Source organism: Ictalurus furcatus, chromosome 14 (genome assembly GCF_023375685.1).
Source record: "Ictalurus furcatus strain D&B chromosome 14, Billie_1.0, whole genome shotgun sequence".
Lineage (NCBI taxonomy): Eukaryota > Metazoa > Chordata > Actinopteri > Siluriformes > Ictaluridae > Ictalurus > Ictalurus furcatus.
The window spans coordinates 19,391,395-19,406,617 of NC_071268.1; the positions used below are offsets into that span (position 1 = coordinate 19,391,395).

Here is a 15,223-nt window from a genome sequence, read left to right on the forward strand (position 1 = left end):
TATTGTGTAGGTCTCCCTTTTGTCTTCAAAACAGCTCTGACCCGTAGAGGCATGGACTCCACAAGACCTCTGAATGTGTGCTGTGGTCTCTGGCACAAAGGTGTTAGCAGCAGATCCTTTAAGTCCTGTAAGTTGTGAGGTGGGGCCTCCATGGATTGGACTTCTTGGTCCAACACATCCCACAGATGCTCAATTGGATTGAGATCTGGTAAATTTGGAGGCCAAGTCAACATCTTGAACTCTTTGTCATGTCCATTAGAGAATGTGATAGCCATGAAGGGGTGTACTTGGTCTGTCACAATGTTTAGGTAGGTGGTACGTATCAAAGTAACATACACATGAATTCCAGGACTCAAGGTTTGCCAGCAGAGCATTGCTCAGAGCATCACACTGCCTCCACCTGCTTGCCTTCTTTCCATAGTGCATCCTGGTGCCATCACTTCCCCATGTAAACAAGGCACACGCACCTGGCCGTCCACATAATGTAAAAGAAAACGTGATTCATCAGACCAGGCCACCTTCTTCCATTGCTCTATGGTCCAGTTCTAATGCTCATATGCTAACATTGTTGCAGACCAAGTGCACTCCTTCATGGCAACGGTATTCAGTAATGGCAGTGCTCTCTTTCAGTAGGATAATGCGCCTTGCCACACTGCAAATATAGTTCAGGAATGGTTTGACGAACATGACAAAGAGTTCAGGGTGTTGACTTGGTCTCCAAATTCCCAAGATCTCAAGCCAATCGAACATCTCTGGGATGTGCTCGACAAACAAGTCGAATCCATGGAAACCCCACCTCACAACCTACAGGACTTAAAGGATCTGCTGCTAACGTTGTGGTTCCAAAGACCACAGTACACCTTCAGAGGTCTTGTGGAGTCACACCTTGATGTTTCAGAGCTGTTTTGGTGGCAAAAAACATGGGGGGACCTACATAATATTAGGTTTTAATGTTATGGCTGATAGATGTGTATTCACAGCTTGATCTAAGTTGCCACCACTTTGGCTCAGTTTATCTTGGCAGTAGTGAGGCATTGATTGGCAGTGAGACTGGAAAATTTATCAAATTAACATTGGTCTCTTAGGTGTTCTGGAATTTTTATTATTGAATATTAATGCTGTTACACACATTGACAGCAGAGAAAGTGACTTGAGTGCTTCATAGGTGTGAAACTATAATCTCAAAAGTGCTTGAGTGCAGCTTTACTAGTATTTGAATTTCAATGAAAGTCAGTTGGTTACTTATTGCCCACAATATTGTGCCTGTGACAGGGTTCATATTTATTCTACATGGGATCCATAAACATCAAAAAGGGGTTTAAATATAGAAAGCTTAAAGAAGCCACTCATAAAGAGTACCCAAAGAACTTTTATGGTCAAGGTTTTCAATCTTTTCAGTTATGAAGACTTGAAAAACTAAGGAATGATTCTTTGTAATAAAAAACTCTTAGTAACCTTCATTCCTTCTGTTAGGGTGACCAAATGCATGAACATTAAGCTATATGTACAGTAAAAACTTTTTTGCTCATGCAATAAATAACCTTTTTTCCTTTGCATCTTGTAGAGACAAGTATTTACATTTATTTACATTATATGTGTATTTATATTTTACGTATGACTAAGATGGATGACAATCCAATTTTACTTTATAGACTTTGAACTTTGCTATCGTTATTTGTTGATTATTTGGTCTTGATAGCACCATAGGCATTATGATAATCTATTTCCATATCAAGACTTGAAAGGGTATCATAAAGTTAGACATCAGTTATGTCCATTCAGGACAACTGTCCCAGTTTTCCAAGAGCTGCTTCTGATCCCAGCATTCATCATGTATCGTTATGTCTTAGTAATGGATTGTGTTTTCTAGGTGATATTGTTATTCTTTAACAGTGCCTCAGGAGCACTGTGATCTTTCCTTTAGGGGAAAAACGTGCCAATACCAGGTTTTATTTGTGGGACAAGTGGTCTGAGAGTACAGTTGGTTCCCAGAAGAGAGCAGAAACCAACTTATTAAGCAATTTAGTGCTTCTTCATGTATACAGAAACTATCCAATTCTAGTTTGTACAGGATCTAGAATGCATTAGATTTTGTATCTCTTGCTCTAAAATTCCTATTCGTTTGCATAATTGGTCAATGTGAATCATTTATATAATTTTTGCCTGTTAAGAGGTTTAAAATTTAATACCCACACAGTGACAAGTATTTGTTTTGCTTTATAAGTCAATTCTTCTCAGAACTCAAATCTTGTGTCCATCCCTCACAATGAGTGTCACTGAGGTCATACCAGCTCGAGGAACGCCGTGGGATTCTACGAATGTTAAAGCTTAATCTTTTGAATCATTTCTGTGGTGGGATCCATCCTCTGCAGGTAGCTCACAGGCCAGTAACAGCATGAATATGGGTCAAAGGTGGTACATGGGCAAAGATCAGTCACTGGTAGCTTATTTAAGTCGCTTGATGCGATAGAGTCACTGAGTTTACACCATTCAGCTCAAAGATGAGGGCTTGTATTGGAGCAGCATGGAGCTTTCGCAGTCTGTTCATCATCATTCTAACACCACTATTAATGCTACCGCTTCCCCTTGTTATCAACACAAAGGTGAGTGTATGCAAACATGCAAAAGTTTATGTGCTTAGAATCTAAAATCAAACAGTGGATAAAAATTTGCAGTAATGTGGTGGAATAAAAATGGACAAAACTGAAAGATGTAACTTTCTATATAAAATAACTCCTCTGAGACCACGTTTGTTTTATTCAATAAACATAAAACATAAGAAAAGTAAGAACTTTAACCTCTCTTATACTTACTGTGAGAAATCACTTTGAGAAAGCATCGATATTTAAGTTTAATGTAGAACAAATAGACCAAAAATGGACTCTCACTTCATAGATTTAAGCTGTAGTGGCACAAATACAAAATGTGACTTGATAGATTTCAGTAATGTAGCATTACGAACATAGAATGCTAAGAATATCCTACAAATGTGATTAGTGATACCTTTGTGTTCCAACAAGTGGTAATAACTGAATGTTCTAGTAATTATTTAAACTATATGATCAAAAGTATGTGGACACCTGATTATCTAATCTGACCATATGTGGGCCTTCCTTAAAATGTTGCCACAAAGTTGGAAGCACTCAATGGTTTAGAATGCGTTCTTAACTCTTGTGTGTCCTTATGGACATTTTTGTCTTTTTTGTTTTTGTTTTTGTTTTTTTATATAATTTTGTCTGTGTTAATGCAAACAGCGTAAATTTTGCAAAAGGTGTGTATTTTTATTGGAATTTTAATATTAATATATATGACCTTAAGGACAAAAATGTCCTCACTGAAACCCATTCAAACTGCAATATTTAATCCCCGTGACGTTTCAGCATAAAATCATGCATTCTGTGTTAATAGGCTTTAATTTTGTTGACAAGGTTTCAAAACATTGAAGTCTTAAAAAAAAAATCTGAAATGTGTAGTATTTTCTCAGGTTTAGCCTCTGGGGAAAAGACATGCTTTTCCTTTTTTCTGACTCTGCTGTATTATAGAGTACTGCAGACCATATATATATATATATATGTATACAGTATTTAAATACATGCTTTTCCTTTTTTTCTGACTCTGCTGTATTACAGAGCACTGCAGACCAACTGAATAAATGATGCAGCTATAACTGTGTGGGTGTGTGTGTTTGTATGGATATCAGAGTTTTGGTTTGTATGTGTGCACTTAAAATTTAATCTGTGTGAACAGTTTGAAAGAAAGAAATTATATTGCACTGGAAATCATAAATCCCACCCCATGTATATGAGTCAAAGAAGATTACTGAGCTTTGTTTGGTCATTATGATCAGAACTGATGCTGGTAAAAAAAAAAAATACAAAATCGATGTCAGTGAAAGTGGAAAAAATAATATATAATATTTCTATGACAGTTTTTGGACATGGACATTTTTGTCTTCTGTGGACCTATGTGTAACTTTTTTTAACTGATGCACAAGGGTTAAAGCTGGAGCTTTAAGATTTCCCTTCACCGGAACTAAGTAGCTGCGCCCAAACCTGCTCCACATAACAATACACCTGTACACTAAAAGTGGTCCATAAAGACATAGTTTTCCAAAGTTGGAGTGGAGCACAGAGCCCTGACCTCAACCCCACTGAACACCTTTGAGAATAACTGGAATGCTGAATGCTAATAGGCCTCCACGCCCATCATCAATGCCTTACCTCAAGAATTATCTTGTGGCTTAATGAACAAATCCCAACAACAACACTCCAAAATCTAGTGGAAAGCCTAGGAGTGGAGGTTACTACAACAGCAGTAGGCAGACAAAATCTGGAATGGGATGTTCAGCAAGCATATGACTGTGATTCGGCAGATGTCCACATACTTTTGTTGATATAGTGTCCTTAACCTTTGACTTTTACTATATTTTTATGGATTTATGGGTGTAACACGCAGAATTTAGTTAATCATCTGTAGACGTCCAGCCACTTTTGTAACTTGTGTTAACTTGTGATGAAAGAAAAACTAAAAGAATACCTGAATGCTATAATATTGCAACATCAAATTCCACATGTATTGAAATACTTTCTATACAAATGTTGCACATGTCACACATTTATGTTAATAAATAAAAAATAAATGAAAAATCACCTTGTTTGGGGAACAATGTGGTTGGTGGTTAGTGGTTAGCATGTTTGCCTTGCAGCTCTGAGGTTGGGGGTTCAAACGGGCGGCTGTGGATCAGGTGGTAGAGCGGGTTGTCCACTAATCGTAGGGTTGACGGTTTGATTCCCAGCTCACATGACTCCACATACCGAAGTGTCCTTGGGCAAGACAATGAACCCCAAGTTGCTCCTGTTGGCAAGTTAGTGCCTTGCATGGCAGCTCTGTTACCGTGAGTGTGTGTGTGTGTGAATGGGTGAATGAGACACAGTGTAAAGCGCTTTGGATAAAAGCGCTATATAAATGCAGGACATTTACCATTTACCAAATCCTGCTTCCACCTTGTGCGCACGCCACTTGCATGTTCTCCTCATGCTTCAGGGGTTTCCTCTGAGTACTACAGTTTCCTCCCCCAGTGCACAGACGTGTTGTAGGCTGACTGGCATTTCCAAATTGTCTGTAGTGTGTGAATGTGTGTGCGATTGTGCCCTGGGATGGGTTAGCACTCTGTTCAGGATGTCCCCCACCTCCTGCCCCGAGTTCCCTGAGATAGGCTCCAGGCTCCCCTGCAGTAGGGAAAATGGATGGATCACCCTTTTTGCCATTAAATACTAAATAATGGCGATGATTCCATGCCAGATAGAAAAGCAAACACACCAGGGGAAAACATGAAATGCAATATACAGACACAGTATTGCTTTTCATTTGTGACATGAGGACAATGTGTCACACCGAAAAGTAATTCTCCAATTACAAAACACCCCTGAGTGCATCTTAGAGCTGTGATTGGACAGTGATTGCATTTCAGTGTGGCATGACTGCAGTTATGAAAGTGAAATGCAATGCATTGATGAATTACATTCATAGCATTTAATTAAAAAACAATACCTGCTGACTGTTTTTAAGTGAAGAGATAAGAGCACAACACAAGAACAATGAAGGGTTTGCTTTTCAGTATGGCACGTTGTCCTCATGTCACAGTTAAAATGCTGTCTTCACATTTTTCCCTCAGTGTGCTTTTCTATCTGGCACAGAATCTTCTCCATAAAATATAATCCCTTGGTAGTGCTGCCTCAAGCATATAGTACAGAATAATATTTAAATTGGATGATTTCACAGCTTCAGTGTACATACACTAAATATTCATGTAACGTCCTTCAGGAGGCTCAATGTGCATTTACGCTGGTGCTGATGGCGGTGTTCTGGATGACCGAGGCATTGCCTTTGTCTATCACGGCTCTTCTTCCAGCACTTTTCTTTCCTCTTTTCGGCATTATGAAGTCCTCAGTGGTAAGCTTCAATCTAAATTCAGGACAAAATTGATTGATGTCACTTTTCATATTGCATGTGTTTGCAACATTATTAGATGTCACTACTGTACTGAGGGCACTGTCTAAGTTAGCTTCTGTTTGTACACAGGTTGCACCAATGTATTTTAAAGATTTCCACTTACTCCTGCTTGGGGTTATCTGTCTCGCAACCTCAATTGAGAAGTGGGGTCTGCATCGGCGTATTGCTCTCAGGCTTGTCACAATGGTTGGAGTAAACCCTGGCATGTGGGTCTTATTTATCTTTCTCATTCTCTTTTATTTTTTCTTGCTGCGCTTTTTCTTCACACATTTTAAATATATTGGATTCAAGGAAACCTTTTCATGAGGTATTTTAATGCATAACATCTGACTTTCATATTCAGAAACTAATTTAAAACCTTACATTACCAAGGAAAGCATATTATGATATGAACATTTTTTGAAGAATTTTGAATCTGAAGCATTCAGAATGTTTATTAAAGGAATTTTTGATCATTGACCAACATCAGAAAATATCTAATGCATTCACTGCAGGTTGATGCTGGGCTTCATGGTAGGCTGTGCTTTCCTCTCCATGTGGCTGAGCAACACCTCCACAGTGGCCATGGTGATGCCGATAGCAGAGGCCGTGATGCAGCAGGTCATGAGTGCAGAGGGCCAGGTCAGCAGCCAGCAGGATAAGTCACTGAAAGGCATCTGCAATCCTGCACTCCAGCTGGAAGGAGGTCAGTCACATAAACCACTCAACTCCAACAATGATCAAACATAGCTAGTTTTCATATTTTCAAAATCTCACAATGTTTGATTTCATAGATGCAGAGAATCAGTGTGAAAAAGCCAAAGATGAGAACAGGTGACCAGGATGAACTCTTTTTTTTATTATAAGTAACTTATTTCCTTGTATGATATCCTTTACTAATGCTCATAAAACTTGTTGTTTTGGGGTTTTTTTTAATCACATACAGCACAGGGGTAGTGTTCAAGGATGTTGTTATTACTGTCCCCGAGGAGGATCATTCCACAGAGGTGAATCACACACACACACACTTATGGGTTTATGAGTGTAATCAGTATGGTGTTTTTCTGACTCACCAGCACATGGTTTCACTGATTTCAGTTTAGTGAAGTCACATTTTGTAACTCCATTGTAAATGTTGTTAAAAATATCTTTTTCTTTATTTATCCCTCAGGCTCTGCCAAGTTCTCCGTTACACTCAAACTACAGAACACATCAAGATCAAATGATGTGTAAAAGTTTGTCTCTGGCCATTGCCTACTCTGCAAACATGGGTGGACTGGCAACTCTGCCAGGAACATCTTCAAATCTTATCTTTGCTGAATATATGCATCAGTAAGTTTCAGAACTGCAACTCAGACCTGTGTGGGGTTTTGTATTTGACTGAATTTATTCATCAGAAGGAAATATTGAAACTGTATGGTTTTAAGTATTAATGGTTACTTTTACAGATTTTACCCAGAATGCAAGTCCATCAATTTTGGAAACTGGTTTATTTTCTCTCTGCCTGTCTGCATTATTGTCCTGTGTTTGTCTTGGATATGGATACATTGGCTGTTTTTGGGCTCTAAGTGAGTGTTCATTATGTTTTACATGCTCTTGGCCCATTCATACCTTTCATATGTACTTACACATATATTATACACACACACACACACACACACACACACACACACACACACACACACACACAAACACTTACTTTTTTCTCTTAGTGGAATAAAGAATTATCGGATATGAAACAACTGACAAACCAGATTTAATTTACTCCTCATTAACTTAAATTTCAAGTTTATGTTGCATATGAATCGTCTCTTTTTCTTCCTCCTCAGTTTCTGCTCCGCGCTGTCCTCCAGAAGCAGACGTTCTGAGCGAGAGATTGCAGCAGCCAAGCATATCAGAGATCAGTACAATGCACTGGGGAGCATGAGGTCAGGCACTGCAAATAATTATGCTTGTTAGTATGTGTTGAGTGTCCTAATAAGTGTTAAATGTTAGTGTAAAAATATGTAAAAACTGTTTTTACTTACTATAATTATGAGATTAAGTTTTATAAATGATTGTATATACTGTACTGTACCTAACAGCCATATTAAAGTAAGCTCTACTTTAACAATTTAATGGAGCATAAACTAATGTTATCGATAATGAGTTTGAAATTTGTGTATTTCTGTATATGAAACTAGACATAGGAGAATTAGTTTTTTAACGTTCTCTCATTTATTATCCATTCCCCCCTCACTAGCCGACAGGAGATGATCACCCTTGTTGTTTTCATCCTGATGGCAGTGCTCTGGTTTGTGAGAGAGCCGGGCTTCATGCCAGGTTGGGCATCTCTGTTTCCTGAGTGAGTGCACTGAGATCATACTAACTTGCTGTGCTTCATCTTCTAACCTTAACATAGACACTCTGGAAAAAACAAAAGGGAAACACAAGGTTTTAATATGATCTAATTATAATTTTCAAGAGATTCAGGGTAAGATATCTTTAACTGTTTAATAAAACAATTACCATTCTCTCACTGATTACAAAATATTTCATGACTATAAATGTAACAAAACAGACTCCAAAAATAGTGATTATAAAAATCATCTCATTTAATCCTATTAGTGATGTCTCGTCTCTCTCTGTAGCTATCCAGGATATGCAACTGACGCCACTGTGGCTCTCCTTCTGGGCATGTTGTTCTTCATCATCCCTGCTAAGACGCCCACTGTAGATAATTATGGTACATCCTTAACCAACCTCATCATCCTGAAATATATATATATATATTTTTATATATATATATATATATATATATATATATATATATATATATATATATATATACATATACATACATACATATATACACACACGCATTCATATATATGTGCTTGCTAACAAGTTTCCCTCACTTTTCTCATAGATGCTATGATATCATGGAAGGAATTCCAAGCCTGTATGCCGTGGGAGATCTGTCTGCTTGTGGGAGGGGGTTTTGCATTAGCAGAGGGCACCAAGGTAAAGTTTTCTGATATGAACACAAATCTGTTCACAAATCTGTTTATGCACACACACACACACACACACACACACACACACACACACACACACATTCCTGGGAATTTCACACTCTAGAATTTACACAGAATGGTGCAAAAAAACAACGAGTGAGCAACAGTTCTGAGGCTGGAAATGCCTTGTTAATGAGAGAGGTCAGAGGAAAATGGCCAGATTGGTTTGAGCTGCCAGGAAGGATATAATAATCATATAATCACTCTTTACTCAACTGTGGTGAGCAGAAAAACACCTGAGAATGCACAAAACATTGGATCTTGAGGTGCATGGGCTACAACAGCAGAAGACCACACTGGGTTCCACTCCTGTCAACCAAGAACAGGAATCTGAGGCTATCATGGGCACAGACTCAGCGAAACTGGACAGTTGAAGATTACAAAAAAAAAAAAAAATCACCTGTTTTTTTTTTTTTTTTTTTTATCAGTCTTCAATTGTCCAGTTTTGTTGAGTCTGTGCCCATGATAGCCTCAGATTCTGGTTCTTGGCTGACAGGAGTGGAACCTGATATAGTCTTCTGATGTTATAACTCATCCATCTTAAGGTTTAATGTGTTGTGCCTTCTGAGATGCTTTTCTGCTCACCACAGTTGTACAGTGTGCTTATTTGAGTTACTATAGACTTCCTGTCAGTTCAGACCAGTTTGGTCATTCTCCTCTCATGTCTCTCATCAACAAGGTGTTTTAGCCTGCAGACCCTATTCACATTGGATGTTTTTTGGTTTTTGCACTATTTTGTGCAAACTCTATAAACTGTTGTGTGTGAAAATCCCAGGAGAAAAGCAGTTTCTGAAGTACTCAGCCCATCAAGCTCCAACAACCATGGTTAAAATCAGATAAGATAACTGTGCAGGTGTTCCTAATAAAGTGGATGGTGAGTGTATATACACAGTGAGCAAGCATGCAGCAGCAAATGTTTCTCACAGAAAGGTTCCATCAGTCTAGTGCCCACAATTCCATCTTTTCACTCTTTGCATAAGTGTTGCTTTATTAAAATGATAGTTGTGATTCAGCATAAAAGTGCTACGAAGCATCCACTTTTCCTCCATCAGAGCAGTACACAACTCTTTCTGTTTTTGTTCTCTCAGCATAAGAGGTTGAAAATGAATGCCTTTGCCTCTTATTATTCTTTGTGCGTAGTGGGTTTGGGTTATGGACTGAGAGCGCACTAAGCACTGTGTGCTTTTGATCCAGCAATCCAAATGTCATTGCAAGTTTAGCACTGAACATCCTCAAAGGGATATGGCTGACAGCCATGCTGGACGGTGCAACTTTAGACACTAGTAGTACTATAAGGTTCCTTCTGGACTAAGAATTAATGGGAGATAGAGCCTTATTATTTTAATGACTTGTAATGAATTTTAGCGTTTGGACATGTGGTTACTCAAGGCAAAGTTTGGTCTAGGCCAGTGGTGTCCGATCTTATCTGCAAAGTGTCAGATACGATTCGTCATCTCTAGTCTAAGCTCAAGGTTCTCAACAAGAGGTCCAGAACTACAAGGGGTTCATAAAGCATAAATTTAGTTACAGTGGTGAAAATCACAACCCACCAGTATCAAAGTTGTTATATTTAATATTGAGTTCTTACAGCTATTTGCATATTTCACTTGTCAGTTAAATTAAAAAGGGTTTCATTCAGACTTCAATAACTTAAAAACAGTAGCTCTGTAAATAATGTCAACTTAAACCTAATGACAATTTTAATAATAAAAAAATCTTTCCTGAGCAGCACTAATACATCATCAAAGTTATGTTCTACACATTTACATAATGAGTATAAAATCTGCATAGTCTATTTATATTCACAAAATAATCTGTACTGCATGGATAACTGGATTTTGTTTTTATAGTTAAAGGCCTCTGGTGGCAACAGTCTTAAGAACTCCTGGTCTAAGCAATTGTTCTTTGCTTGTTTCCTTGTCTTTATTGAAACAAATACTGATACTTTTTTTTTTTACCCATTCTGTTATTCAACCCACAGGTATCTGGTTTATCCACTTGGGTTGCAGAACTGATGAGTCCATTGGGGAATCTCCCTGTATTGGTCATTGTCACTATTGCTTGTCTGATTGTCACGTCCATTACGGAAGTGGCTAGTAATCCAGCCACCATCACCATCTTCCTGCCCATACTCGCGCCATTAGTATGTTAACTTTAGATACAATAGGAAAGCATTGATGTGCTTTTTACATGGAAATCAGCATTATTTTCCACATTCATATTAATAATACTGAGTATTATGTGTATGTCATTATCAGGCTGAAGCCATCAACGTCAACCCCCTCTACATGCTAATACCAGCAACTCTTAGTGTGTCATTTTCCTTCTTGCTTCCTGTTTCCAATCCTCCAAATGCCATTGTCTTTGCATATGGGCATGTAAAAATCATGGATATGGTGAGTCCTTATCAATATAAGTTAAATATTCAATTTGACTGAGTCTTAATCAATGTGTAATCTCAGAGTCCATGTAATAATATTTGGTTTGTGGTTGCTTAATCTGTCCAGGTCAAAGCAGGACTGGGCTTGAACGTCATTGGTGTCCTTTCAGTGCTCTTAGCTATCAGTACGTGGGGAAGACCAATCTTTGTTCTGGATACTTATCCAGACTGGGCTCCTACCTATGGCATGACAAATGCAACTGGGTTCTAAACTGCTACAGTGTCTAATGTAAATAAGGATGAAAAGCTTACAGTATCTTAGTATCTTGATTAATGTGCTCCATTTCTCCCTGTTCTGTGGGTAGTAAATGTAAAACAGCACTACTGTATGTATATAACTTTAATTCAACAGTAAAAGTATCCATATTTTGTAACAGTGTTCCATATGTACTCTGAAGAGGTTTGTGTAAATGAGCTGAATGGATGTTGTATAGCTATTTTGTATTGGAGATACTATAATAACTACTTTTAAAAAATACTAGTTTTATTTTTATATGCACCTTTTATACATGCAGCTCATATCTTAACAAAGTGGGGGAAAAAATTATCGTATATTGTAAAGTGCTATACAAGTGCTCATTTAAATCCACAGGATTGTTCAAATTAATTTAAATGAATAAAAAGGGGACACATCTAAAAGCAGGAATTTGGGGTTCACTAGATAGTCTAGACAAGATAAAATAAAAAGATAGGGGTCAGATGTTAGGCTCACCCATTTGGATCTAAAATTCCAGATTTTTGAGGGAGCGCCAAGGAGCTGCTAAAACTGCTAATTATATATGATTCATAGCAAAATCCCCTAGGCTGAATGAACTCTTACATTGTTTAAAAATAATAACAATAACACTGGAAATTTTGCAGTTACCTTCCTGTTCCGTATAGAACAGTTTCAGAAGAACTACATCCGTTTTAAAATGAATTAAGAAATACTGTTATCTATACACTTAACTGCAGGATTTTCATTCCAGAAGAACGTCAACTGAAATGATTCCTGTAAACATCCATGTTGTCTTTGTTAATATACGTTTGTCTGTTTTAAAAAAAATGGAAGGTAAATTAGAGATTTGTTGAAGATTTGTTGTGTAAGGATTTGATCAGTTAGTTATTCATTAAGTGATCTAGAAACATTCATAGTGAGCATTGTACTTTAACTATCTGTATTCATATAAGAACTCTGACAACAGGTAACTTTGCCTGGGCATGTATGGAATGAGTACGTTTTATCCTTTTAAAACTTACAACTTATTTGTGCCAGATTATTGGACTCTAAAATGATAATGTTTTAAAGTTTACTTGAACATTTGCATACAAATGTACTGTAGCTTTATTTCTAATCTACATGGCATATCTATTCGGCGACTGTAAAGGAGATCTAGGGAAAGATGACAAATAGTTATCTGTATCCAACTTCCTTATTGTGCTTTTTCATACTGACCTTCTCAGCCTGTTGTGACTCCTACCAGGAAAAAAGAAGGAGAATGAATGAATGAATGAATGAATAAATGTAATGTCTTGATTACACGATAACCCTCAAATTACCCTTCCAAAAAGGTGTGATCATAAAGTATGTCTAAGGTTTAGCCAGTTTAATAAATTTAGGCAGTTGATGAAATGGATCGCGCTGTCCTGCTGTTCTCAAGTTACTGTGAAATATTTTACTATATACTGGTATTTAGTAACAGTTTAATGTATCACACATTAGTGCCAATGTAAATGCTTGTTTTCATGTATGGTTTTCATGTACATTCCATTTTAAGCGCACAATAAAAACCTACAGTCCCCTACAAAAGTATTGGAAAAGCGTGGGCGATTCTGTTGTTTTTGTTATACACTGCAGACATTTTTGGGTTTGAGATCAATAGATGAATATGAGACAATAGATCAGAATATAAGCTTTCACTTCCTCAATCAAGAACAGGTGTGTGTGATTAGTAGGGTCATGTGATGTGCAGGGTCTGATGGGTAGAGTAGTCCAGCACTTATTTTGGTGCTAACATGATTCTATGGTATATGTTAAAAAAAAAAAAAAAAAGAATTTGTTATATTATTACAAATATAATACAATCCAGCTCTTCTTGTGCTTATACCAAGAGGAGTGTTTCATATAAGACATATGATTAACTAGATCAGAAATGGTAAAATGAGTAATTACAGAATAGCAGCAATCCTCTACAAAACACAACCAGTATGAAACAGACTGATCAAGATGAAACTGATGATGTCCATGCCTCTGGATTAATAAGAAGCTGAGAGTGGGAGAAAGTATATACTGATTTGATGGTAGAGGTGAGAGTGATCTGAAAGCCTTGAAACGTCAGGTCAGTCTCAACAGTATGAGAGAAGGAGAAGGTATACAGACACATGCCATCTATCCAACTTCACTTAGGATGTTGTAGCTAACAAGTACATACAATATGGGTCATACACACCTGCAACAAAGTTGGAGCATATAAGACGAATGGGAAGTGACTGGTGAGGCCAAGCAAGCAAGACAAAACTCACCATAAAGATAGTGAAAGAAAGATCTGGATATAGATAAGTGGTGGGTGTCTGGCCTCAAGTGCTTACAAGGTCATCATCCAAAGCAGGGATTAGTTACCAGAGGGAAAAAAAACAACACAAAATATAACTGATCTGATAAAAAGAAAAGCAACCACTGAGTACAGACAAAGGAACAATTAAGTATTACAGAAAATTGTGTTTGTTTGTGTGTGTGTGTGTGTAAATGGTGCACTTACCAAAAAGATACACTGTTATAATCTACTGTTTACTTGGTAATGAGTTCTTCCTCATTAGTGTTAGTTTGTAATGGTAAAAATACCAAGTTGATTCCTTAAAACTCCAATAAAGGAACCATTTTTGTATGAAAAAAAATACATCAATTATTTCCAATAGTAAAAGTTCGTCAAGATCCAAAGCACAATTATCAGCTTAAATAGCTGTAAAAACTTTGGGGAAGAAATTTTTTTTTAAAAACTTTGACGCAAAAATACTCAAAAGGGCCTGCAGGCACACGTGAGTCCCTTGAAACAAGATCAGCTGATAAACAGGTGGAATCAAGGGTGGCTCCTGCTTGGTTGAACCTACACACACACACACATACACACACACACACAGTTCCTTTTAACCAAATAAATAATCAAATAATTAAAATTGGCCTACATTACAAAATGTATTTCATGTAAAAGTGAAGTTAAAAGTTTGTTGGTGTTGCATGATGGTGTCGGTCCCATTACCCCTCAATATTTAATTTACAGTTTTTTCTGTTCCTAGTTAACATTATTTCACCATAAATTACATTTATGGTGGATCAAGAAACAAGCCAATTATCCAAAACCTGAGGCAAATAAACAGAAAAATACTTTGGAAAAGACTTATGGAAGATTTGACCCTCACGGCCCTCTCAGAAAAGCAGAATTGAGGGAGAAGATCAAAAACCTGGCCAAGGTATAGAAAAGAGGTTGAGTGCAGCTATAGTTGTAAAGGGTGGTAAAGGGTGTAGATTTCTCATGGATATCTTGTCATGGATGGCAGCTCACCACCAGAAACGAAATCCCAGTAAGAGTGAGCTGAGAGATGTCCCTTGTGATGTATTCAGATGTCAAGCTCTTGTCATCTCCCTGGAGAACACACCACCTGACAACACACACAACCTTGGTGTATTTCTGGACAACTTCATCTTTTTTCCTCATATTGCTAGCCTGACATCACAAGGATGTTCCTTCCTTTTATCTCT

At 37.5% G+C, this 15,223-nt stretch overlaps 1 protein-coding gene across 1 annotated transcript; it reads left to right on the plus strand.

Annotated features, from left to right (window-relative positions):
• The first annotated feature begins 2,260 nt into the window (after positions 1–2,260).
• slc13a1 (solute carrier family 13 member 1) lies at positions 2,261–12,023 on the plus strand. The gene is made up of 15 exons (XM_053642204.1): positions 2,261–2,603; positions 5,824–5,952; positions 6,082–6,218; positions 6,507–6,697; positions 6,786–6,825; positions 6,938–6,998; positions 7,163–7,323; positions 7,440–7,559; positions 7,821–7,919; positions 8,234–8,335; positions 8,622–8,716; positions 8,900–8,994; positions 11,029–11,190; positions 11,306–11,443; positions 11,555–12,023. The coding sequence occupies exons 1-15, from the start codon at positions 2,502–2,504 to the stop codon at positions 11,696–11,698; spliced, it is 1,776 nt and encodes a 591-aa protein (XP_053498179.1). The 5' UTR covers positions 2,261–2,501; the 3' UTR covers positions 11,699–12,023.
• Positions 12,024–15,223: the final 3,200 nt, after the last annotated feature.

Coding starts and splice junctions, on each gene's coding strand:
- slc13a1 (XM_053642204.1), top strand. CDS start 2,502: ATGAGGGCTTGTATTGGAGCAGCATGGAGCTTTCGCAGTCTGTTCATC. Junction 8,995..11,028: donor CATTAGCAGAGGGCACCAAG/GTAAAGTTTTCT, acceptor TTCAACCCACAG/GTATCTGGTTTATCCACTTG. Junction 11,191..11,305: donor TGCCCATACTCGCGCCATTA/GTATGTTAACTT, acceptor TGTCATTATCAG/GCTGAAGCCATCAACGTCAA.